Source organism: Sylvia atricapilla, chromosome 2, assembly GCF_009819655.1.
Source record: "Sylvia atricapilla isolate bSylAtr1 chromosome 2, bSylAtr1.pri, whole genome shotgun sequence".
Classification (NCBI taxonomy): Eukaryota; Metazoa; Chordata; class Aves; order Passeriformes; family Sylviidae; genus Sylvia; species Sylvia atricapilla.
This window is the reverse complement of record NC_089141.1, coordinates 110,823,717-110,848,480: the sequence shown is the minus strand read 5'-3', so window position 1 is coordinate 110,848,480 and position 24,764 is coordinate 110,823,717. Positions and strand designations below refer to the sequence as shown.

General features: G+C 44.3%; 1 protein-coding gene across 2 annotated transcripts; it reads right to left on the bottom strand.

The window, feature by feature from the left end:
• Window positions 1-1,395: 1,395 nt before the first annotated feature.
• TMPRSS3 (transmembrane serine protease 3) lies at window positions 1,396-23,215 on the bottom strand. Of its 2 annotated transcripts, XM_066340139.1 has the most exons (13): window positions 23,198-23,215; window positions 21,662-21,806; window positions 19,997-20,107; window positions 18,984-19,100; window positions 17,453-17,576; window positions 16,342-16,467; window positions 15,609-15,652; window positions 13,762-13,927; window positions 9,812-9,981; window positions 8,397-8,492; window positions 7,116-7,258; window positions 5,808-5,960; window positions 1,396-3,043 (listed from the first exon to the last, which is right to left on the bottom strand). In XM_066340139.1, exons 1-13 carry the CDS (start codon window positions 23,213-23,215, stop codon window positions 3,023-3,025), a joined length of 1,434 nt encoding a protein of 477 aa, XP_066196236.1. In that variant the 3' UTR covers window positions 1,396-3,022. The 2 variants fall into 2 exon arrangements, with proteins under 2 accessions (XP_066196236.1, XP_066196229.1); XM_066340132.1 differs by lacking the exon at window positions 1,396-3,043 and having other exon boundaries at window positions 5,707-5,960.
• Between the last annotated feature and the right edge of the window lie 1,549 nt (window positions 23,216-24,764).

The window sequence follows — 24,764 nt, the reverse complement described above, 5'->3', positions numbered from 1 at the left end:
GCATTTACAGACTTACTGGAATCCTGTCCTAAGAGCAGAGCTGGGCAGTTCCCCACCTCAGTGCTGGGATGTACCTGGTGCAGGATGTGCTAAAAGCGTGTCAAAAGCAAGTTAAATGCATGTCAACTCTTAGAAGGCACTTTGGCTTCCTCAGACACCAATCTTAGGTTCCTGTTTTATGCTTATCTCTGCCTCTTTAGAGAAATTTCCTGCTTATTTGTACATCACAGGTGGAAAAAAATTGTTTTGGATTGGCCAAAGGGGAGTTCATCCATGTGCTATTTCTTAGAATGTCTGGGGAAACTACTGAATATTGAATAAAATCACTCGTGGTTCATCCAAACTTACCAGCTTTGTCTCAGTTTCCTGACTGAACTGTCAGGGCCACAGGAACAGATGATGAATGGCAAAGGAGTTTTTCTTCACGTGCTGGACGTTTCTTGCAAAGTCCAGCGTGTGAAGAACGTTGGATTAATTCCTGACATGTTGCTGTGCAAGGCAGGTTGTGTTTCTAAGGGAAACTGTGGTTGTAATTTAACCCTGTGTCACACCAGTGATCTGAGTTCACAAACCAGAGGCTTTTTTCATCAGCCTCTTTAATAACGTGGCAAATATACACTCCCCTAATATAAAGGTCTTAAACACTCCCAAGGTGTTTGCCATGAAACCCCTAATCAGGATTAGTTAAACCAGAGCTGCCTTCAGCCCCACCTGCTTTGGCAGCCCTCTGTACCTGCACAGGGGGTGTTGAAAATTATTATTTCTTTTTTAATAAAGAGAAGAAATCTCAAGGAAATGGAAAGGTTTTGTAACCTGCCTTAAAAACGCTTTGAAAAGTTGCTCTTCTGTGCACCAGCTCGTTCCAGCTGTAATAGTGATGACCAGTCCATCAGTCCCACATCTCTGAATAAAACACTCTGCCCACATCTGTACAAAACACCTCCCACAGCAAATGTCCTAAACCCCCAGCTATACTCACTTGGCTTAATATAAAGAAATATGTTAATATTGTGATTATTTTTATTTTAAAGCCTCTGGCATGAATGTTAATGGGATGTTCTGGGGGAGGAAAATCCAGCTGTAGAGAGTGGCTCTTTTATGAGGCAAGGGGGTTGCAGCTGGATGATATAAGGTCCCTTACAAACCAAACCACTCCATGGTTCTGTGATTCTATATCCTGCCTGTGCACTATTAAGACAGCACAGCAAAGGGTCTAACAGAAATCAGAAGGAAGATTGAAGGAAGATTTGCAGGTTCACTGGGCTGGGTCTACCCATAAGTGACTGTCATTGATCTGGGGATCATTGTGGCTTTTGGTTGGGAAGATCTCAGTGGCTTCCCACATTTTACACTGGATTTCTCTTTAATACAAAAGCAGACCACAGTGGATACTTATCATACAGTCTTTTTACAGAAACAGAGGAGTTCAAAAGGAATTTTCAGGAGTCCTTTCAGAAATGTGAAATAACAACACTGTCAGCTCCAGGAGCAGCACCCTTGTCTCCAGACTGCTGATAATACAAAATATCAGCCATGTTGGGCTGTGAAAATGTCATGATAACAAGCAGTGAACATTAAAACTCTTCTGAAAATGTCTCAGCTACCCAAGGGTTCAACATACTTTGTTGTACTTCTGTCATGCTTCTGTCAGTTGAAATTAATTCCAGTTTACAATAATGATTTCCTCTTCTTTTTAACAACATCCAGGTTTGGGAAGTGCTGTTTCTATTGCACTGCAGTTTCTTTAGTCAGGGTGAAAAGTTTTGGTGCACTGTCCTGTGATATCAAGGTTTGTATCCACAGAAGAAAGTGGAGGTTGACAGTTCATGTGGGTTTGCTGTTTTCTCTCGAATTTGCCCTGGTAAGTTGCAGTAAAAATTAAGTTCTGATTCTGCCGGCGCTTTCTTGCAGCAGTGGTGATGCAAATACTGATTAAGAAGCACACAGACTGCATCCAAAACCACATCTCAAGCAGATCACCAGCACCTGATCAGATGACAGGATCAATTTTGGCTGATATTGGAAAGCTCTGACAATATTATCCATCATTCAGCCCACGCCATCCCCAGAAATCAATTCTAAAACTGACAACTTTCACCTCGGGGTTTTTACAGAGGCCAAGTGTTAAACAATCAGGCATTTTTCAGCCTAAAAACAGCTGAGACTGTCGTAGTAAAATGGAAATCAGGAAACCACAGCAGCATTTCAGATATTTTGTCCTTTGTCTGGCTGGCATCAGTCCATCCACACACTGATGTCACCAAGAGGCACAAAGAATGTGGGATTTGTATTGTCCCATTAGCAGAGAAAAGGAGGGAAAGCAGGGCGTAAAGAAGCTCCTCTTCCATTTAAGTTCAGTAATCTCAGAATTTTCCAGCCAAGTTACAACCTGTTGCTCATTGCAGAGAAATCTACTGCAGGAAAACACCGAAGAATTGGATTTTTAGGAACCTTGTTCACAGTGACATGATAATATATTTGAACTCAGAGATTATTTTTTTCCAAGAGTTGAACATTCTTGTCAAAAGTGCCAACCTTCTGTTTCCTGCTTGCTTTTGGATTCAAAGTAAGCTGCTGCCTATGCAACAGACCATGGATCTCTTGTGGACCTATATGAATACTTTCAGGAAAAAAAGGTATTTTTGTAGCCTGGTTCTTGGAAGGTAAGTACTAAAATAACAGTGAGCAACCTGATCTCAAGTTGTCCTAGTCTTTTTCTGCAAAACTTCATGGTGACAGCATTCAGGGTTACCAGTGTTAGCTTTTGTTCTCCATGTAGAATTTGTAGCTGACAGTAAACACACATGGTGATCATCCATCACCCATCTGCTTCTTCCACCCAAAACAGGCTGAATGTGCAACAGTTTGCAGCAAGTGCAGTTGCCAGTAGCAAAAGGAAACAGTAAAAGGTATTCTGTGAAGGTCCAGAGCTCAGAGCAGCGACCAGAAGAATGGGCTGGGTCCTTCTGCAGGGCTGGAGTGTGATGTGGGTTTTCAGGAGCCCGGAGCAAGGCCAGTCTCCTCAGGTCTGCAGTTCTTCTCTCTGGGGAAAAAAAAAAAAAATAAAAAAAAAAAAAAAAAAAAAAAAAAAGAAAACAAACAAAAAAACACCCAACACATTTATGCATCTGCTGCACTCTGAAATGGTTTTCCCACTGCCCTCAGGTCACCAAGGGAACTGAGGGGCTGCTGGAATGGCTTGGGTTGGAAAAGACCTCAAGGATCATCTCATTCGTGCTGTGGGCAGGGAAACCTCCCACTGTCCCAGGCTGCTCCAACCCCAGTGTCCAGCCTGGCCTTGGGCACTGCCAGGGATCCAGGGGCAGCCACAGCAAATCTGGGAATTCTATTCCAGGGCCTCACCACTCTCACAGGGAAGAATTTCTTCCTAACATCTGATTTAAATCTCCTTTCTGTTGGTTTGAAGCCATTCCCCCTCGTCCTGTCACTCCAGACCCTTGTCAATTGATTCTCTCCATCTTCCCTGCAGGTTCCCTCAGGCACTGGAAAGCTGCAATTAGGTCACCCCAAAGCTTCTCTGCTCCAGTTTGGTGTGGGCTGTGTCCCAGTACAGCTCTGCCAGGTACATGCCATTCCCTTGGCCCCACTTCCAAAGGCACACTAGTTCTACTTTCTTCAGGTTTGCTTCAGAGCCCATTAAAAAGTGTTCATTTTTTCATGCTGCACCTGAAAATCCTTTCTAAGGGGATAAAGTGAGGAATTAATGTTTACATCTGAAGGATTTCCCTCTGAAAAATTCCAGTATTTTAACATTTGGCTCAACAAAGATTTTGCTGTGCTTTTTTTGTCCCTTGATCACTTTATAATGGATACCTGTGATCTCATGTGATACGAGCTCTTCATCTGAAATGTTTGTATATGCAAATAAATCACAATTATATATTCAGGGGGGAGAAAATCAAGTCACATTACTTGAAATCAAGTAATATTACAGGTCTTGAAGTTTCAGAAATATCCTGTTTTCTTTGGGTGACAGATAGGCTTGTTATAGCTTAAATCTTCATGTGCAATATAAGTTGTGAAAACAGTGTGTGTCATCCAGCATCCAGACGTGGGCTGAGCTGAAATTGCACACATCACCTTATTTTGGGCATTTGCTAGTCTGTGAGTGTTTGATATTGGCGGTTTGGTTTGAGGAGGAAGTCTCACATATTTCATAAGTGAGATGGTGACAGGGGTGGTTTCAGCACGTGCTGAAATGGCTGCATGGCTGGTGCTGAAATGGCAGCATTTCAATCCATGCATTTTCTCATTCCAGCAAGTTGGGTGTTGGAACAGCAGCTCTGTCTGAGAGGGCAAGGCTGGAGCAGAGCAGGGCTTAGATTGGCCTTGCCACAGAGACAAAAAAATCACAATTAAAAGCCTGTGCACAGCTCTCTACCTGTGTCTGCACATCCAGAATTCTCCAAGGGCAGTGCAGGAAGGTTCTCATGCCTTGCACTTGCCCTTTCTAGTGCCACTTGAGGTGTCTTAGTGCACTTGTCCCCACCTGAGCCTTTGCCGGGTATCTGAGCCATCCCCTGGGGATGGATGGGGGATGCAAGGCAGGGCGAGCTGCAGATCCTTGCCTTGTGCAGGAACACCTGTGAGCCAGGCAGGACAACCTGAGATCTCTGAAATGGCTCTGGGTGACCCTGCTTAGGCAGTGGAGCCCAGCTGGGAGTCCCAGCTGGAGCAGAGTGCCTGTCTGTGCTCAGCTGGCTGAACCCAGCACCTCTCTGGGTGGCAGTGGCAGTCACACCTCAGTGCCAGCACTGGAGAGGTCTCCTGTGATGGGCCACCCTTGGGTCAGGTGAAGGTGTCTGCAGGGTCCCCTCACTTCCCTGTCTCTGCTCACCTCTCCTCTCTTTCCAGCCAACACCGTGTTCCCTCTGCAGTTTCATTGGCCTGCTCAGTTTCCCCTCCCCAGGCTTCTCTGTAGCAGCCCCAGGCTCCAAATCAAGTCACAGAATCACAGAATGTTAAGGGCTGGAAGGCAGCTCTAAGATCAACTCATCCCAACCTCTCCTGCCATGGGCAGGGACATCCCAGACTGCTCCAGGCTTATCCAGCCTTGCTTTGAGCCCTGCCAGGGATGGGGTGTCCACAATCTTCTTGGACAGCCTGTGCCAGGGTCTCACCACTCTCACAATGAAGAATTTCTTCCTGTCTAACCTAAATTCCCCCTCTTTCAGTTTGTACCCAGCACTCCTTGTCCTGTCAGTACAGTTCCTGATAGAGCCCTTCTCCATCTTCCCTGTAGCCCCTTCAGACACTGGAAGGTGCTCTGAGCTCTCCACACAACTTTCTCTCCTTCAGCCTGAACAGCCACAACTTTCCCAGCCTTTCTTCAAAGGGGAGGTGCTCCAGTCCTCCTTGTCAGCTCTGTGTCCCTTCTCTGGACTTGCTCCAACACTCCCATGTCCTTCCTGTGTTGGGGGCACCAGACCTGGACACAGGATCTCTTTCCTTGATCCCCATCCCCTGACTCAGCCCTTCCTCACCTCCCTGCTGCCTGTCCTGCTCCAAGCCCCCTCTCCTGTGATTCCCACCCCTATGGATGTGCTGTTCTCTCCTCTCTGCCCCTGTGGGGTGCCCCAAACCCCTCACTAAACCCCTCACTAAACCCCTCACTAAATCCTTCACTAAACCCCTGCACCTTTCTCTTCCCAGGGGCCAGCCCCAATCTCCAAACACCCCCTGGAATTTCACGTGTCCAGACAACACAGCTCAGCTCTGACAAATATGGGCTAAACCAGGAGGAGCAAAGGGACAACCAGAGGTGCAGGAACAGGGCAAACCCAGACCTCCATCTGCTCGTGGATCCAGTCCAGGAAGGAAGTGGTTCGGCTGTAGACACCCGGCTTGTTCTTCTCTGCACAGCCCACTCCAAAGCTGGTGGTTCCCACCAGTTTCCAGATGCTCATATCTTCACATGCTAAAGGCCCCCCACTATCTCCCTGAGGGAAAAAAAAAGAATTAAAACAAATGTCAGTGCCCCAGAAATGGAGAGAAATGTCTGTTTGGGGAGGCAGGGGAAGAGACATAGTGCAGTAATTCAAAATCTCTTGTTTCTGCCATGTTTTGGTCCTGGGAAAAGCACATTGCAGCAGGACTTGGAGACTTTTGAGACATGGAATGAGACCATATTTTTCTTTCCCTGGCTCCTGGCTATTGAGCTGAGCTGAGCCTAAGGTTGCAACACCAAGCTCACATCTGACCTTCCTCCCTGCCTGCTCCTGCCTGCTCCTGCCTGCTTTTCCAGCCTTTCCCAGACACTTTGCTATGCAGATTCAACTCAATAGACTCACATCTAAGTACTGAAACCTCCCCAGTTCTTTTTTGCTGGGGCAATTATCTGCCCTACAAGAATCAGAGCCATCACAACAGCTGGAAAAAAGGGAATTTGGAGCAAGCCTGTCCCACTGGTGAGCAGGTCACCTCTTGTCACGTGGAGCTGTGCTGAGCACACTGCCTTTGGGCAGGTCTCCAAGGCAGAGCTGATGCCAAGGTCCTTTTTGGGGGGTGTTGTGTGCAAAAAGCGGATGAAATGCAGATCTAGGCACCCACTGCCTTTGCTTCTTTTTGTCTCAGGTGTGGTTGGGATGGAGCAAATCTGGAGACGTGAAGTTCACAGAATCATAGGGAGGTTTGGGTTAGAAGGGACATTGAAGTCCCTGTAGATCCAAGCCCCCTGTTTGGAACAAGGACACACCTGCCCCTAGGAATTCCTCCCCTGCTGCTTTTCAGCATGGGCTTTGTGCACCTTGCAGGGCTCTGGAGCTGCTCACAGTGCAAGGAAGTGCAGTTCAGTGCAGTGCAGAGATCACAGCCAAGGCAGAGAAAAGATGGCACTGTGCTGCAGCACGCGCAGTAAAATATGTCTTCAGCAATTTTGGCTTCAGAAGGATCAGATAAGGTCCAGAGAAGAAGTATAAAAAGGAAATTGTAACGTGTGAACGCACATGGTCAGTGGTTGATAATCGTGGTAAGCAGAATAAATGGCACAAACCCAAGTGTTTGCCCAAGAAAAGCCTGGGAGTGCCTTCTGATAACTTATCACTCATGTTTTTCCATTTCCAATGAGCACAGTTGCAGCTTGGAAACTTCCATACCTGGCAGGTGTCCACCCCTCCCTTTAGGAAACCAGCACAAAGCATTGAAGAAGTTATGATCCCACCGTAGACATCCCTGTGATTGCAAATGGCATTGGAAATCAGAGGGACACCTGCATAATTCATGGTTTCAGATGTGTCACCTGTTGAAAAAACAGAAAAAAAAACCAGAAAAAAACCTGCCTGTTCTTGAAAATAAACTCATTTATAAACAGAGAATATTTTATGTATAAAGAATTGGCAAGGAAGAATGAAAGAAATGAGGTTCAATGATGAGATAAAAGTAAGGCAACTTGGGGTCTCATCACTTTCAGAACAGAGCAGTTGTCCACTCTGTAGAGATGTGGATTATCACAGTGTTTAAAATAACAATAAAATCTGGACATTGTGTGTTTCCACTTCAAACTAGGCAATTAATGACACTAATGAACTAAAAATCTTGTTGAACATTGTGTTCAATACTAGTGCCAAAACCTGTTCTGAACTTATCGCTTGCTCTGTTAGTCAACAAATCATCTGATTTACTTTATAAATATTTATTTTATTTCATTCAGAGCCTGAATGGATCCTTTCTACAAAAGAGAGTATTTGCACACTGCCTATTGTCAGTTTAGGGTTGCTTTCTTTTTTTTTTTTTTTTTTTTTTTAATGTGGCAAACCTTGCTTTCATTTTCTCCCCACCTTCGGCTGTTATCTGTGGGTCAGGTAACGTTCTGTTCTTGTTCTCTGAACAACAGGAGCACATTCAGGGACATGAATGAAGAGTGATAAATAACAATTGCCTGACAATTCACCCATTTTCATGTGAAGGTGGTTCAGTTTATATTATTGATTAACATCAGCCATGAGTCATGGTAAAAAAAGAAGAAACTCCCTTTTCTCTTTGATGTTGTTTTATCCAATTTCTACATCACACAACCTGCCTTAAAATACACATATGCTTTGTCTAAAAAATCTGGATGGTTAATCCTTGCATTCATCCTGTGCTTCCTATGCTTGGGCTTCTAAAAGGCACAGCCTGTTTCCTGAGGCTGAGTACAACACTGGGGACATTTTGTATGTGTAAATTTTCAATTGTTTTGGAATATACACATCCATTCCTTGTGATAAGAGTTTGCACAGCGCTTTCGCAGTTCAGTTTGGGCATAAAATTTAGTAATATGTCTTTTTTACCCTTCCAGATAATCCAGAAAATTTAAACAGTGCCCTGACCAAATCCTGTATTTACTGTATGTAAAATGTGTGCATGTAGTGAAATCATCAGCAGGCAATTTTAAATACCTCCTTCCACAGTTGCTCCCCATCCTGATACCCAACACATTTTCCCTGCTGGGAAATGTTCGCCAAAATTGGGCAGACAGATTGGTTCAATGTGACCTATTAAAAAAAAAATAAATCAAATTTTAGCAAAAAAAGTTCATATGCCTCAGAAAAACTTGAAGATTTGCCTTGCAGTGAACTTGTGATGAACACCACCCACTCCCCACATAAATAGCCTGGCAGTTTTCTGCAGGATTTTTGTCTTGTGGGAAACACTGAGGGTTTTGAGACAACACCCACGGCAGCCCCAATGAGTTTTGGGTATGAAGCAACACAAGGAGGTGTCAGCAGGTCAATAAATTCAAGAATGAAACAAGACATGCAGCTGAAGGGCAGATCGGAGGCCCCAGGGCTGCTGGGGTGAGACAAGGAGCTGGGTGTGCACATCACTGAGAGAGCAAAAAGATTCTTGGAGGGTTCTTTGCTTCCCTCCCATCAGCTCACAGAGTTTCAGTGCCTCTGTGCTCTGGGACATGGGATTTCATGGGATTAAATCCGAGCTTGATGCTTGCAGGGACAAATAGGTGCTGAGAAAAGGGAGGGAAAATACAAAATATAACTGGGCATTTCCCACTGGTTCTGTCCTCCACAGTGCAGTGATCCCAGCTCAAGGCATCAAGCCCCCAGCATGGAGCACAGTGGGATTGTGCTCAGGTGCAGAGCCACTGCTGTTCCTTATAGCTTCCCAAAGCTATTCATGAGCAGAAGAAATCAATAGTAGTTAAGAGACAAGACCAGAATAAAATCAAGCTCAATTTTCATTAAAAGTGAAGTGTTAAACCATTACAAGGCAACTGATTTAGAAATGACTGCCTAGATATGTCAAAGAGCACCAGCTCCTCTTTGCAGTTGGCTCACTGTGATTAGAGGTATTGGCAGGTGAGCATTTCAATTCATACAATATTATTACATATTATTTCCACTCATTGTATCAATTGCAGGTAACATCCTACCCAGAAAATAAATGCAGTTTTAATTTAAATCATCATTATATTGAAATTCCCTTCTCTTCTCTTTGAAATTCAAGTTGATTTTCAGCTTTGGACACTTCTGGATCCCCCATTACTCACAGAAAGGACATGATAAAAATCTCTGTGACCTCCAAGCAGAATGAGGCAGGGTGTTTATTTTAGATAGGAAGAATATTTAGAAAGAATAAAGTTAATGTTTGCCTATTAATAAAGGCCTGCAGTAAATCAATACCAGAGTGGAACTGGGAACATTTTGCAGCACGTTGTTGCTGTCCATGCCTGGATATGGAATACAGAAGAGGTGCTCACACTGAGGCTGGGGGGTTTCTGCTGATGTTGTGTGCACAGGGGTGTTCCAGCTGGGAAGGTGAGAAAGTCAAGTGAAAGCTCACAGAGATAAATTACCATTGAGAGCAAGAGGTGCTGCCAGTTTCATCAGTGCTATGTCATTCCCCATGGTCTTGGGTTTGTAATTCCGATGGTAAATGATTTTTTCCACGGAGTGAGGGTGAACTTGGGTGTCCTGCTTAGTCACAAAACCGACCTGAACACTCCATGAGCTTGGCAAGTACAGGCTGGAACAAAGAGGTAGAAGAGAGGGTCAAACCTCCAGGAAAACCCTCAGGTTTTTCCAATTGTCCCCCGAGCTTCTGGACCTCCAAAAGCTCTGCAGGCAAATAACTCCAGTCTGCTGCACTGGGTCACTTCTCTGTTAATAATGGCTATGTTTTGCATCTGCTTTTTAAAAATGTAAAAGAGGTGACTAATCTTAGTAAGACGCTGGGTCACTGGTACATTTTCAGTGTAACTATACCTATCTTACAACAAATGTGTGAGGGTTTTTCATCAGCCCATGTGTCTGTGCTCCTGTGAGATCCCACAGCTGCTGCCTGGCACACCTGCACCCAGCCAGGCCCCAGCAGCACTTGTGGCAAGACATCTTCACCAAGAAGCTTCCCTTCTGGGAAGTGTTTCTGCCCCAGTTCATGAGCTGGCACAAAAGCAGCTCCTTTTTGCCTCATTCCTCTGGGAAAAGGCTCCAGGGATGTGGGTTGTGTTGCCAGCTCTCATCCCCATCACCCTTCAAACATACCACAACCACCTGGGTTGGAGGGGACAAAGTCAAGGACAAAGGTTCTAATTGCTGAATTCCTAAATTATTATTTTTATGGCAACACAGGGCTCTAAATAAGACTGAGGTTTGTCTGTCCCATCTCTTCTCTCTACTGGGTATAAAAAGCATCCTACAAGAACTTACTCAGAAGAAGGTTGAAGGTGCTTAAAAGTGGTCAGACAAGTCCAATTTTAGCTGTCTAAATGTCTTTGGTGAAAGTGGTATGGAGTTCGTAAGAGCAAGAAGTGCTTGTGCACTACTAGCATCAAACAAGACTGCAAAACCATACGGCTCATTATTATGAATTTGTTTGTAATTACACAAAGGAGAAGAGATAAAATAACTATTTAGCATTTATTTACAGCTCAAAGACCTCTTCAACTGCATAAAAAGCAGCACTGAGTAAATGGCAAAGGGCACAAAGCACAGTACAAGTGACTAACAATCACTGATGATCCTGTCAATTTGAAAAGAACCCTGTAATTTATTTTGGAGCTCCAGTGGATCAGAGAAGCCAAATACAAATTCTGTACATGCAATTTGCAGGAATTGCAGGTTGCGATACCTAAAATCTAGCACTTAAATTTTGTTATAAGATGTTTTCCCAGGGAGCTGGGAGTGGCCAAAAGATCTGGAAACTGGGGCCCTAGGTTTGGGCCACTTCTTGGGGAAGCTTTTTTCAATAAAGACTCATGCAGAAAGAGAGAGGAATGGCTTAAATGTTATCATGCCTTTTGTGGACTACCTAAAAACAGAGGCCAGACAAAATTAAAGGCAATAAAAAGCAGTGATATTTATTGAAGGGCCTTCAGATATATTTCAGGCAGACGAAGCTCCCCAGGGGCTACACCCAAAATGGACAATGGGTCACGGATTTTCATACTTTTATAAGTTTGGTGCATTTGCATATTGGAGGTTAATCTTCCAATTACAGTTTCAGGTAATGAAGTCATTTACCTCATGTTTGCTCCTCCCCAACTTACTTTTGTTTTCATTTCTCAAGGGCTGGGACAGTGAGGTGTCCTTGATTCCTAAGCCTGGTGAGGAATTGTGTTGTCTGACCGAAATGGGAACGGAGTATGGAGTTTAGAGCTATACACAAAAGAATTGTGGGATTACAAATCTATGAAATAAAGTAAAAGCTGAGACCCCAGGGCTCCAGTCTTGGCCAAGGCAGCATGCCCTGCAGGGCATTGCTAAGAGTGGGTGTGTGGAGTCCTGCAGCCCCTTGACATAACACCCAGGGGCTGGCCCTGGCAGGACACACCATAGGGTCACCTGCCCAGCCTGAGAGAGAGAACTTCCCAGTGATGCTCTGTACACACGGTTTGTCCCTGTTTCTCCCCTTCCTAATGCCCCTGGCCCTTTGGTTTCTCTTTCTTCTGTGTCTCCACTGGTTGTGGAACCCAGTGACCAGCCCTGTTTTCCCTATGGGACACTGACCTTTCCTGCCCTTTGTTCTGCCCCCACACCTCAAGGTCATTGCCTGCTGAACCTCATATTTAAGCCTGAGAGTGGTGTGGGCCTGATATTTCTGGATCTGAGAGATTTTAGCCTGCTAGCAGCTGCTAACTTTTTTTCTGAGGAAAAATTTCTCAAGAAAGCTGCTTCTCAAAACAATCCTGGCAAACAACCATCCTTTCTCAAAAAATCCTTCTCCAGGTGATGTTTTGCTGTTTCTCTAGTTTAACCAATGGGATTAGAGAGGTGTTGTTCCTATTCATCAATCATGTTAAGTCTGTATTGGAACACCTCATAAAAGTAAAAATTAGACAATTAGAAGTAAAAATTAGTACAATAAAAATTAAGTACAATAAAAATTAGTACAACAAAAAATGAGACAATAAAATTAGTAAATGAAAATTTGTAAATAAAAATTAGACAATAAAAGCCTTTTTGTTATGCTCTTTGCCTTCTGAAATATTTGGAGTCTTTCAACTTTCTTTCATGTCCTACAGCAACAGACTGGCACATGTTCATCCCTTTTTGCTCTGGATTTCCCTTTGGCTCCTGGAAATAAACCTGGTTGGAACTGATCTGGTGCCAAGGCCTTCTGTCTCTCCTAGCTGAGGTAGCCACATGGTGTGTGTGGATGTGTGAGCTTGACTGCTCTGCCTGAGTTTTGTTGGAGTCCAGGGCATTCCTCTGGGCACCATGGAAGGTCACAGACCTCAGCAAAGAGGACTGGGACCCGAGCAAGAGGGTTTGAATCCTGGCCAGGGGTGTCTGGAGCCAGTCCAAGGCGGGTTGCCTGGCATGGAGCCCAGGAGGACAGAGTCTTTGATCTCAGTCTGTGAAAAAAGCTTCTAACACTGAGAGAAGAATTACAAGTCACAAAGGTGTGAAGGCAGTAGTGCAGTGTATCACAGGGTGAAAAATTGTGTAGTTTTAGGGTTCTTAGTGTGGAGGTGAATGGGCAACAAGATGGAGGATTTAGGGTGGTGCCCTGGCTTCTTCTTCTTCTCCCCCGACCTCCATCTCCTGATGTGATGGTGGCACAAAGTAGTTTAAGGGGATTGGGTCAGAGTAGAGATGACCCTGTGCAGTGGTTTTAAATAGATTATGATTGACAGGTTGGCTGACAAATAAGGTACTGTAAAATCGTGTTTAAATGGTGGCAACTAACTAAAAATCATCATTTTTTCTCTGTAGTATATAAAAAAATAAACAATTAAGAAGAGTGGGGGGGTAGAAGTATTTGAATATCTCAATATTTTTTTCTCCTCTCTTTTTCTTTAATGTATATTAATAAAATCTATCTCTTCTTACTTTTAAGTTATGCCTGTTTTACCTTTTTCTCCCAAAATCCTATCTCCCAGCTGATAAACAAAATTTGACAAATGTCAAACCACAACACTCTGTTAGTACAGGTGATAGGCATTGGCACATAACTGTAAATAACATACACTTAATTATCTGTATAAAGAGGCTGGGACCTCTCATTAAGAGGGGAGTCGTCCTGTGTCTGAGCAGCAGAACAGAACTCAGCCAGGCACAGAGAACATTGTAAGATAAGAATTAATAAACAATATGAGAAACCAAGAAAAAACAAGACCTCGAAGACTCAGTTTCATTCCCACGTCTGGCTCAGGGCCTTCAGAGGGTAAAAGACTCTAAACCACCTTGGGTGAGGAAACAAAACCCGAGAAGTTTCCCCAAGCTGCGTTCCCACCGGAGAGGTCTATTGGGATCTAGCCCCCAGCTCCACTCCTAAAAACCACGGGGGGATTTGGGCACTCACTCGTAGACGCAGTGGGCTGCCGTGAGGATCCAGCTGGGGGTGATGACGGATCCCCCACACAGGTGGTGTCCCTGGAACTGCAGGCTGACCTGCCAGGGCCACTGCTGGGGTGACGACGCGTTGCCGCCCACGATCCGCGGCCTGTAGCTGGCCCGGGTCCCACACGCTGCCGGGAAGAAAAGGTTACAGTTTGTGATGGTTTTAGTTGTAACCAGTTCATGTAGCGCTTTCCCATCTGCCAATTCCTGCCTCCCAGTTTGAGTGCAGTGGTTTGAGCGTCTCCTAGAATTGCCTAACTCATTTTTTCCCGCTGCGCGATAGGATTAGGAGAAAAGCAAAGCAGGCTCAAACTTAAAATCTATAACGATAATTTGTTTATTAACAAACACTAAAAGAAGAGCATGAAAATCAAAAGGAAACCTTCAAAACACTTCTCCCTCCCCACAAACTGTTTGTTTTCTCACTAACAACATAAAGAGACAAAATCCTGGAATTCTCAGTCAGTTTACCCCCCATAAAATAGTTTTTCATCAGTTCGTTTAGAGAGAGAAATTGAAGCACTCCCCCGCAGCCCCCCGGGGCTAGCTCTGTTTCTTGGGAGGCTTTGGGGGAAATGCTTCGAGGGGACCAGGGCAAAAGATTCCAAAAGAGGCTCTTACCCCCAGGGTTGATCCAAGACGTTTATTCCATGCGGGGAGGCGAAGGCAGGAGGGCCAAGAGGCAAGGGCCCAGAGGGTAGGAGGCAGGGCCCCAGGAGGCAAGAGGGGACCCAGGAGGCAAGAGGGGACCCCAGGAAGTAAGAGAGCGAGAAGAGGAAGAGCAGGACCTTATCAAGGCTCCTGCCAAGGGGGATGGCTGGAACTCAGCCAATTAGGTCCAGAAAGGAAGGAAGGGTCAAACTACAGGGTTGCAAGCTCCAGGGGCTCTGGGGAAAAAACCATTCCCCAGAGAAATACAACAAGAGATGTCTTTTAGTCTGCCATGGAATTTTCCCGCTGACAACACAGAACAGTTTTCTTGTGGGTTTTAATTCTCACAAAAAACCAGCCACCCAGGAACCTGCTTTTGTGAAGTGCCTCCCATTGGCAGCTTTTCCCAAGCTGCATATGGATCATGGACACAATTGGGGTGTGTTTCTGGAGAGGAAACACACTCCTGGTTTGGATCACATTCAGCCCCTCTTCTCCCAGCCTTGCTGAAGGCGGGAGGTCTCTGCAGCTGGAGCATCCCCACCCCACCCCCATGGCCACATCCCAGAGGTTTCTCCTCCTCCTTCCCATCCCTGCAGGTCACTCATGGCCTGGGGGCTGTGGGGTCTGTGTCTCTCCCTTCCCTGCAGGTGCAGCGCTCAGCTGAGCTGTAAAATCCCCCTGCTCTTCCCTCCTTCATCCTCAGGGTCCCACACAGGCAGCCTCCAGCATCTCCTTTCTCCTTGTGGGGATTTTGCTTTTGTATTTTGATTTTTCATATCCCAGTCTGAAAACCAGGTGGCATGGAGAGGTGTCAGATGAAAATTCAATTAAGGCAGAATTTCCCTTTTCCTGCCAAGATGCCAAGGACTTGGAATTACAGTGTGAGTCCATGGACTCAACACGTGGTCCTTAAATATACACTTCCTACTGGGATTCTCACTGAAATGCTCCTGCTATCTGATGCTCCCAATCTGCCCTCAGCCTATTTTCACTTTCTGAAATACTCTCAAATTTTTCCTAAAAAACTTAATTTGTCTCTGGTGTGATAAACTGATAATATAATATGACCCGAGTTCACCATTGCTCCCAACTCTTGCCATGCAGTGGATAAAGAAGGATAGTTTCTGTTTTGTTTTCACTTTGTCTGATTCTTACCCAAACACTTTAAGATGATCACATTGCCAGACGTGCACTCCTCCCTGAGATGAGAAGACAGTGCAGCATTAGTCCCAATTCACAAATGCCTTGGGTTTTTTTTTTCAATATTATATCATTTCCCTGTGCACATAAATATAAGTAACTCATATATTGAAAGAGGTACAAAGGAATGAACTCATCCAATCTAATCAGTGAGACACGGAAGCCAGGAGCTTGGCCACCATCAGGAGGCTGCAGACCATCTGCTGCCCTGCTGAAGAGGGATTCAGTCTTCCATGAGGGAAGGCTCATCAGCAGGTCTGAAGTCTCCTTGGATCCATTGCTCCCTTCTCATTGGAAAGTAACTAAGAAAAACCAGCATTCGTCAAGGAGGAATAAATGGACCATAAAGGGTTCATAAACCCACTGGGAAATGTGTAAGGATCTGCAAACTGAAACAAACTGCTTCATAATGGAAAAACAGAAGTGCCTGGTGCCTATCCATTTGCAAAAATGGCATCATGGGACAAACAGTCATTTCAAACAGGTCATTTGAAAGCCTTTGTTGATTTTAATGGGTCTTGGAACAGACTCTTAGTTCATATTCCAGCAAGACTGCTGCTGAACCTCAGTCTAGCACATGTAACACCAAACACAAAGTACTACATGCCTGAGAAAACAGCAAGAATCCCAAACTATCAATAATTCCCCTCCTATTGATTGCTCTCTTTCTGAAGCAGCTGAGGCGTACCTGAGGTTGGTGGCATTGTGCAGGGATGTCACTTGATCAGCTGAGAACCAGTGGCTGAGGGACACGAAATGTCTTTGGAACTGTTTTTCGACTGCAGCCACGGGCAGGTAACCCGAACTGACGTAACTGCAAATAAATCATAAACACAGCTTCCTCAGACAGCACTGCAGCAGTTTGCTTAAATAATTCACCAGATCTGCTCATGAGAACCACAATAATCAGATTCTGGCATTCGATAAAAGTAATTCTATCCTTCCCCTATGCTCCTTGCCACGTGCATGTATTTTTTTACATAATTATGTGTGGAAGCCACACATGCTGGGATGCATTTAACTGGCAGAGAAAGTAAAATTTAATTGTAATATTACAATGAAGCTTTTCATTGTAAGCAGTTGGCACATTTCCTGAGACACTAATAAGCTCATTGTCTCCTTTTTCTAGAGTTACGTTTTACAGCAGGGAGGATGAATAATTTTTTATTTTTTTTCTTCTCTTCTTTGTTGAAAAATTGAGACGTATTTTATCCTAAAGGCAACAAGAATTTATTCAAAGAAGCTTTTTACTGCTAACTATAACAGAAATCAGAATGATGTCATGGTTAGAAATAACAGAGCATCATGCCAAATCACAACTTCAAATCTTTCTCAATTTTGTGAAAGTTTGTGAAGGAAATAGTGCTTTTCCAGGAATGGGATCAATCCAGCAAGAATTTCCTAGGCATGTTCTTCTCTAATTATGAGGTGGGCCTTAAATCCTATCAGATTTCATGACATCAATTGTGTATACAATTTATCTATAGGGGAAGTAAAAGAAGTGGAAAATGCTCATATGTTTTTAGTGCAACAAATAGGATTTGGGCACCTGCATAATACAGAGAAGATTTATCCAAGCCCTTATATTTAGCCATCATGCAGGATTTATAGCAGTAATAAAGGTATTTTCCATGTACAAGTAATCATCTCAAATCTCCTTAATCATATCCCTCACAAACGTGGATCGTTAAGTCATTTTTAAGGCACAAACTAACACAAGGTTTCATTAGCAAGACTGAAAGCCTCAGAGTTTGTTCAAAACAGCAAATGAAGAAGTTGCTGGCAGTTGGTGTCCATACCTTGAGAAGCCCAGGTGTTTGCAGGTTGTGTTCCCATACTCTGCCCTCCAGTCGTCGGAGCAGACTGTTCTCCAGGACCCAAAGGTGAACACTTGCAGCACTGCCCTCTTCCCACTCAGCCTGACTTTGAGATTGAGGACAAGAAAAGCCTCAGTGAGCTGTGAGGATGAACATCAGGCACACAACAGGCACACCTGGGCACCCCTGTGGTGTCTGTGTTTTCTGGCTCACTGACTTTTTTGTCTTTTTCATCTTTTGGATTCTTTGACGGAATTTTTCTGTGCTTTATAATTTTTTTCTCCTTCCCATTGAAGAAGTGGACTAAGGTACTCTGAGCTAGGACAAAAAAAAAAAATCTTTGCTCATGGGAATGTCAGCTGTAATACAGCTGGTGGAGGCTGCCTGGCCCTTCAGTGAGCTTTAGGCAAATCTTGCTGATGGCAGTGAGTTGGAGCTGCAGATGCTTTGCCCTGAGGAAAGCCGTGGCCAGGGGAAGGGATGGAAGGTGGTGGGCACCTCCTGTGTCAGAGAGGTGGATGCACTTGTGCCCTGCTCTCCTGGACCTGAGAAAGAGCACATCTGTGTGGTGTTTCCAGAGAGAAGAGAGGCCATGCACGTGGTCACTGCTGAACAGGGCTTTCCCCCAAGTCCAGCTTTATGGAATTGCAAAGGAAGACAGGAAAAGCAGAGGTACTGCCACTGGCTCCACAGAGGCCTCAAGCCTCCCTGGGGAAAACTCTCCAAATGCTGAACTCTCCAAGTTGTGCAGGGTTTGCTGGGGCCAAAAGCTCGTGGCTCTTGTCATTCCTCCTATTGCACAGACGGAAAGCTGTGCTGCCTCCTTACCTGTAGGTACAGGAGCCAGGATTGCACGTGCACTGAGCTGAAACCCAGTTATTCTGTTTATTAATACTAAAATCTTTTCCCTCCAGTGGCTGTGAACACCACCTTCCAGAGCACAGGACAGGGGAGCACCATTTAAAACATCCTTGTGATTCCCAAAAACTACCACAGAGAGAAATTCAGGAAGAAGTTATATATTTCACACATGAAGCAGCAAACTGCAGCACTGAATGAACAAAAGGCTGATTTCTCTCATTCCCACATCCTTTGCAATCCTTATTCTCCTAAGATAATACCAAGCTTTTGCAGTCTTCAAAACTGACACAACACAACAGTGTGCCAGTGAATACAGAGCTCTTATTTACACACCATAAGGCAGTGGGGTTACACCTTGCAGGCAGAGGAAATGTGAGCAGTTAAAAAGCATCTGGGCTTCTAATGGAAAATATTATCAAAAATGGCAGTAACAAAATTCAGCAATCATCACAATTACCTAAAAAGCAGTTGGATATTTCATAAACTGTAAATCAGTACCTCAGAGAGATCGTTCCTCTGAAGTGGTGATTTAGATATTCCATTGGTCTCTGCCTTTCCTGTCTCACCCAAACTCTTTACAACAAGCACTCCTTGATAACTTGCCAATTCTACAGGAGAGGGCAGGAGAGATTTATAACCAAAATTAAATTACCACATCTGTACTCATCTTCCCCTTCTTTACAGTTGAAGACACCATTGCACCTGGCTGATTTCTGGATACACTTAAAGGATGATCGGCAGCGAAACTTCCCAATGCAGTTGTACTGAACTAGAAGGAATGAAAGAACATAGGGCAATGAAGACACACTTGGATTTCAATTTAACACTTCTGCATTCCATTATCTGTCCAGATTTCAGTCTTGCCGAGGAAAAGACACCTCTTGTCCTCCAGGAACCTTTGAAATACAGCCTGGAGGGTGCTACATGGTGCTGCCAAAAGTCATTTATTAGTAATGACTCGTGGGAGGAGTCAGCCTTGCTGTGTGTGCTGACTCCTTCCCTGCTCCCTCTACACAGTTTAAGTTTCACTCCAGAGTGAGTTCCTGCCTGGTCCCTCAGACCCCGAGCAGCAAATTAGGGAGACCCCTGGAAAACACATCCAGTGCTTCCTCTTCCCAAGGGGATTTCTCAACCTCCCACAAGCTGATCCCTATTCCAAGTGTGGAGACACATCAACATATTTGACTCCTGGACCCAGGCAGGTCACACTTCCCAGCCACAACTAAACTCATTCTGCATTTCTTTTTCCTTCATAGAAGTTGTTTTTGATAGGCGAAAGTTCTTTAATTCTTTGAAAGCAAACTTAGAGAATTGAATTACAAGACAAAAATATGGTGTGGGCAGCCCACAGGGGTTTTGTTTTTGCCTCCAGTTTCTAAACTCAGATCATTGCTTGAGGGGAGTTGACAAAATTTTACCAGAGAAAGGTTCCCTGAAGCTGCAAGTTCCCCATTGTTGTAAATATTACACCAGTCCTCCCAGGAGTGCCAGACCTATTTCATCCCTACATGTAAATAAAATGTAAAGCCATCACATCAACAAGATTTTTTACTACCCCAAACAAGCCACGGTAGCAGTTCAATTCCATTCTCAGTAAAAGGCTCATGAAAAATTAAGGATTTGAATGGTTAAGTGAGAACTTAATGAATAACTAAGGGTACTCACCACCCAGGCCAATGGCAACTGCTAGGATTACTGCAAGGAATAAACCACAGATATATGGGAAGTATTTCAGGGAGGCAAGAGCATGGCACATTGAAGGTGGTTCAATATCTCCTGGAAAACAGAGAGAAAGCTTCTGTGAGGTTAAACCAGCTGAGTTAGCAATGAAAAATATTTATCTAATATTTAACTAGATGTCATCAATAACTCCTGGATATACTTTATGGGCTGACCTCACCTGAAGGGATTTGGGTTTGCTCTTTCAGGGAATGAGAAAGTTCCAAGTGCTTTGGGGCTGCTGATGCTCTCAGACAAATTCCTTGAGCATTTGCCTTGGGGGGATCTGAATTGTGCCCCTTCAGAGCAATGTCAGCTCCAAATTTTCATTTCCATGGGCTACGTCACACTAGGAGCTTCTCAAGCATATGAGTACCTCCACTGAAAACTTGAGTCCTGGGATAAAAATGAACTTCAGACCTGTTCTGTCTGTGCAATTAAACCTGTGTGCAGCTCATAAATAGAAGTTCAAGACAAGAAGGAGGAAAGTCACTGGTCCCTTTGGACTTGGAATCAAGGTTAACTGAAAATTATTGAAAGTTAAATTTGCAAAAAAAAGCAGGATCCTCTAATGAGTCTCAAAAGCTATGAAAAAGAAATCTGTTCAAAGTTTTGCTATAAAGGCGAGAAGAGAACTGAGCGATAGCTAGAGGCTGAGTCTTGAGATTTCAAGTACAAAAAGATGCATCTAAAGTGAAAATATACATTAGCAGTTATTGCTAAATAAATTTCATGAGCTGGACTTGTTTACCAACCACTGAACTCCAGAGCTGACCTCTGCTTAGTGGTATTGCCAGTCTGGAAAACAACAAGAGATCCTGCTGAAAATAATGAGTGGTTCACTTGTCTCAAATGTATTCTGATATACAAAAGGCAAGCTGTGGGGAAATAGCAAACACAGCTGGGTCACAGCTGCACACAGGAACTGGCAGGACCTTGTCTTTCATTTTAGTTCATACAGCTCTTCACTTCCCCATTGCTCAGGCTTTATGATTGAGATTGGCAGATACAATTAGTCAAGGATAATAAGGAGTGTCTTCAAGGGTTTATAAACTCCCTAGTAAATCCCAGCTTCCTCAGACTCTCAGAAGCAGCTGAATAACTGGTTTTGGCAATGGAGATGGTGTGTGGTATGCCAAAAAATCTTAGATAGCTGCAGCAGCTAATGGACTAGAAAATTAAATTGCTCTATTTTCACTCTGGAAGCTCAGCCTTGTCTCTGTTGGAACCCGTGGTTATTTTGAAACCTGTGGGAAGCAGCAAACAGGCACGCTAATCCTCCAAGGCTGCTGCATTGTCTGTTCAGGTTTTTTAATGGACCAATTTCCAGGCTGGCAAAATTTCAAACAAACCATTCAAAAATGTGTCTGAAAAGTGTGTGTGAGGGAAACATTTGCTTGTGTGTGAATAATCTGACTGTGAAAAATGCTCGAGCGTGCAAGTCGACACAAGATGTCATCACATCCCTGAGCTGACAAAGCTCACACCTGGGGCAGGGAGGTCGTGTTTCCTCCTCCTGCCTGGGATTGCTTGCTTTGGGTGGGCAAGCACAGTCTGGCCCACAGTGGCCACTGGGATTGCAAAATTCAAAGGGCTGTGGGTTGTCCCTACCAGATCCATCTGCACTCGGGTCCACCCTTGCTTGTGGTATGAAGAAAAACCTTTTGAAGGTAAACTGAATTTGTGGTACTGGCGGTTCATCTTCTGTGACGGAGATGATTTCAAGACTTCCAGTCGTGGGATTTGTCTCTTGAACCTGACTCAACAGCAGAGGAAAATTGAAAAAAAAAAAAAAAAAGAAGAAAAGAAAGAAAATAATCATTAGAATGTTGTCCTAGAGTCACAGAATGGTTTGGGTTGGAAGGGATCCTAAAGATCATCCTGTTCCACCCCCTGCCACTGGCAGGGACACCTGCACCCCAAGCTGCTCCAAGCCCCAGAGTCCAACCTGGCCTTAGACACTGCCAGGGATCCAGGGGCATCCACATCTTCTCTGGGCACCCTGTGTCAGAGCCTCACACTCTCACAGTGAAGAATTTCTTCCGAACATCTCATCTAAACATTCTTGTAGCCCCCTGTGGGTACTAGCAGGCCGCAACAAGGTCTCTTTGGAGCCTTCTCCAGGATGAACAACACCAACCCTCTCAGCCTTTCCTCACAGCAGAGGTGCTCCAGCCCTCTGAGCATCTTTTTGGCCTCCTCTGGGTTCACTCCAGCGAGCTCCATGTCCTTCCTGTCCTGGGCACCTCAGAGCTGGACACAGTACATTGTTACGTACTTAATTTTCATGAGAGAAGCACTTATAATTAATTTACCAGCAAACTACTGAGGTTAATTTTTGTTCAGATTTGTCTAAGCACCAGAGCTACTTTTAATAACTCGCACTGGGAGTGTGAATCCATCCCTTGCTCTATAATTGCAATAGGAAAGAAGAGAAAGACTAAAAGGCACAGGACAGCAGCACAGCACCTGACAGGATCCTCATTCAGGGGAATTTTACTCCAGTAAACTTTTGATGACTTACTACAGGGAAAAAAAAACTAAAGTTAGCTACACTAGAATTTGGGGAAAATAGATTTGAAATGCTAATTTCTGATTCTGGTTCTGCACAATGGCAAAAGGAATCAGATTTTTGAACTCAGAGTGGGGTGAAATAGGTCCAGGTTTGTTAAAGACAGTGGAGCTGCTAAGCTGTAAAAGCAGCATGTTTGCAGACTCAGTCCCAGAAAATGCTTACAGTGACACATTTTAGGCAAAGAATGCATGTTTTACCTGTGTTTTACCTTATTCTATCTATAAGGGAATATACCCTGGAGTATTTTATCACCTTTCCATAAGGCGGAATAGTTATAGGTGGAATGGAATATGGTTATGGAATATGGTTATAAGGTTTCCCTTATAACCACAAGGCTTATGCTCTTTCATTTGGTAAAATTTCACTTGCCTTTCAATGAACATGAATTAAACTTTGTAGAGAATCTGCCAGCACGATTGTTAAATATTAAAAACCACAAAGCCTTCCAGCTGATGCATAATTCCCCCATCATGGAACAAAACAACGTTGTGAACTAAATTACATGCAAGCCAAACACCGAACACATTTCGCTCATTCAGGGCGCTATCACACTCTCCCAAACCTTCACTCACCTCTTCCTGAGAAGTCATAGCTAAAAGCAAAACTGTTTTCCCTCTTCATCATCAACAGCAGCCCAGAGGAATCCCGGAGTTTGCTGAGCCCTCTGCTCGGGGCCGTTGTGGCCGTTTCCAGCCGCCCGTTGTAACCCAACCTGGACACGGGTATCGGGTGGCCTCGGATGGCATGGCTACAGAGAGGGGGAGATAAAAATTCACCACGCTCTTTAATTAGCCTAAGAAGAACCAGGCAACACTGTGGGATTTGTAAAACCTTCCGGTAACCCCTCTAGCAAAGGAGCCCCACTGTTGCAACCTTGGTCACTGAGGATTTTAGACTCTCTGTGCTGACCCCCCCCAAGAAAACACTTCATTTGACCTGAGCCCTTGGAAAAGGCTTCCAAAATTGAGTGACAGCACTGGGATTGTGGGTGTGAAGTTTGAATAGAAGTGTGTAATATCACATGGTGGAAAAATTGGAGCTTAATGTTTTAGAATATAGTAATATATATATATATATATATAAAACAAGATGGAGGTTTTAGGGCGTTTTTGGCTAAGTCCTTTTTCACCTTCATCATGGGTCTGGGTGGTATTTTGTGATTGGATAGAAAAGTTCACATTGCAGGCCATGAGTGTTTGGTTATTGGGTTAAAAGTAAAAATAATTTAGGTGTCATTTCTCAATTGGACAGTTTATCCTTAAAAGACCTTGTAGAGAGAGAGAGATAGGGGGACATTTTTAGTTTGTCAGCTAGAAGTGCTGTAGAACTCATAGTTGTGAGACTGTAATGTATTTAAGAATTAATAAACATCTGAGTCTGAACAAGAAATACCATCTGGTGCATTTAATCCCAGCTCTGGCAAAAAGAAGATAAAAGCAGCACCCCACAAAGGCCAAGTGAGCACTTACCCATCCTCTATCAAAACCAAGGGCTCTGAACACCAGGAGCTGTGGGTGGCAGAGAGCAGCAGCCCCAGGGCTCCATCTCTTCAGCACACAGAGCTCACAGACTCACCTTGCTCCTCCTTTGCTTGGTTTGACCTTCACCGTGTCCTTGCACAGGGTTTTTGAAAAAGCAGCATGAGATGCTGCTGAAGGATCAACTCAGATGTACTCTGGGATTTAGGAAATGGAAATGTACATTCAGCTGCAAGAAATGCTCAAGAGTAGTAATAATTTGGGTAGTTGTTTTCATTTAGAAGAGAGGTTCCTGACAGAGGGAAAGGTGGAGCGAAGAAGGAGAAGGAAAGGTGATGCAAAAAGTCACAGGAGTGTAAGGGGAACAAGGCTTCTGAGAAGACAGGGAGGAAATGAAGATTTTCCATTATAAAACCCTTTCCATTATAAAACCCTTGTGTCTGGAATATGGCTGAGATGAGAGAAGCTCTTCAGCCCCATTTCTGTGCAGGATAGAGACTGGCATTTCCTGAGGAGAAGACACCACATCATGATCCTGTTAAGCCATGAATGACATCAAGAATCCTTCATCATCTCCTGTGTCACTCTTTCAGCAGCTTTGCCTGGAAATGGGGACACTCTCCCCACCAGGCTTCAGATTGTTCTGATGGTTCTCCAAATG

Bases quoted from the DNA above. Each gene is read 5' to 3' on its own strand.
- TMPRSS3 (XM_066340132.1), bottom strand. The intron at 13,928-15,608 runs GTAAGAATCAGA...TCTTCCCGGCAG, and splicing joins GATCATCTTAAAGTGTTTGG to CGTGTGGGACCCGGGCCAGC. The intron at 8,493-9,811 runs GTAATTTATCTC...TTTTTTTAATAG, and splicing joins AGCACCTCTTGCTCTCAATG to GTCACATTGAACCAATCTGT.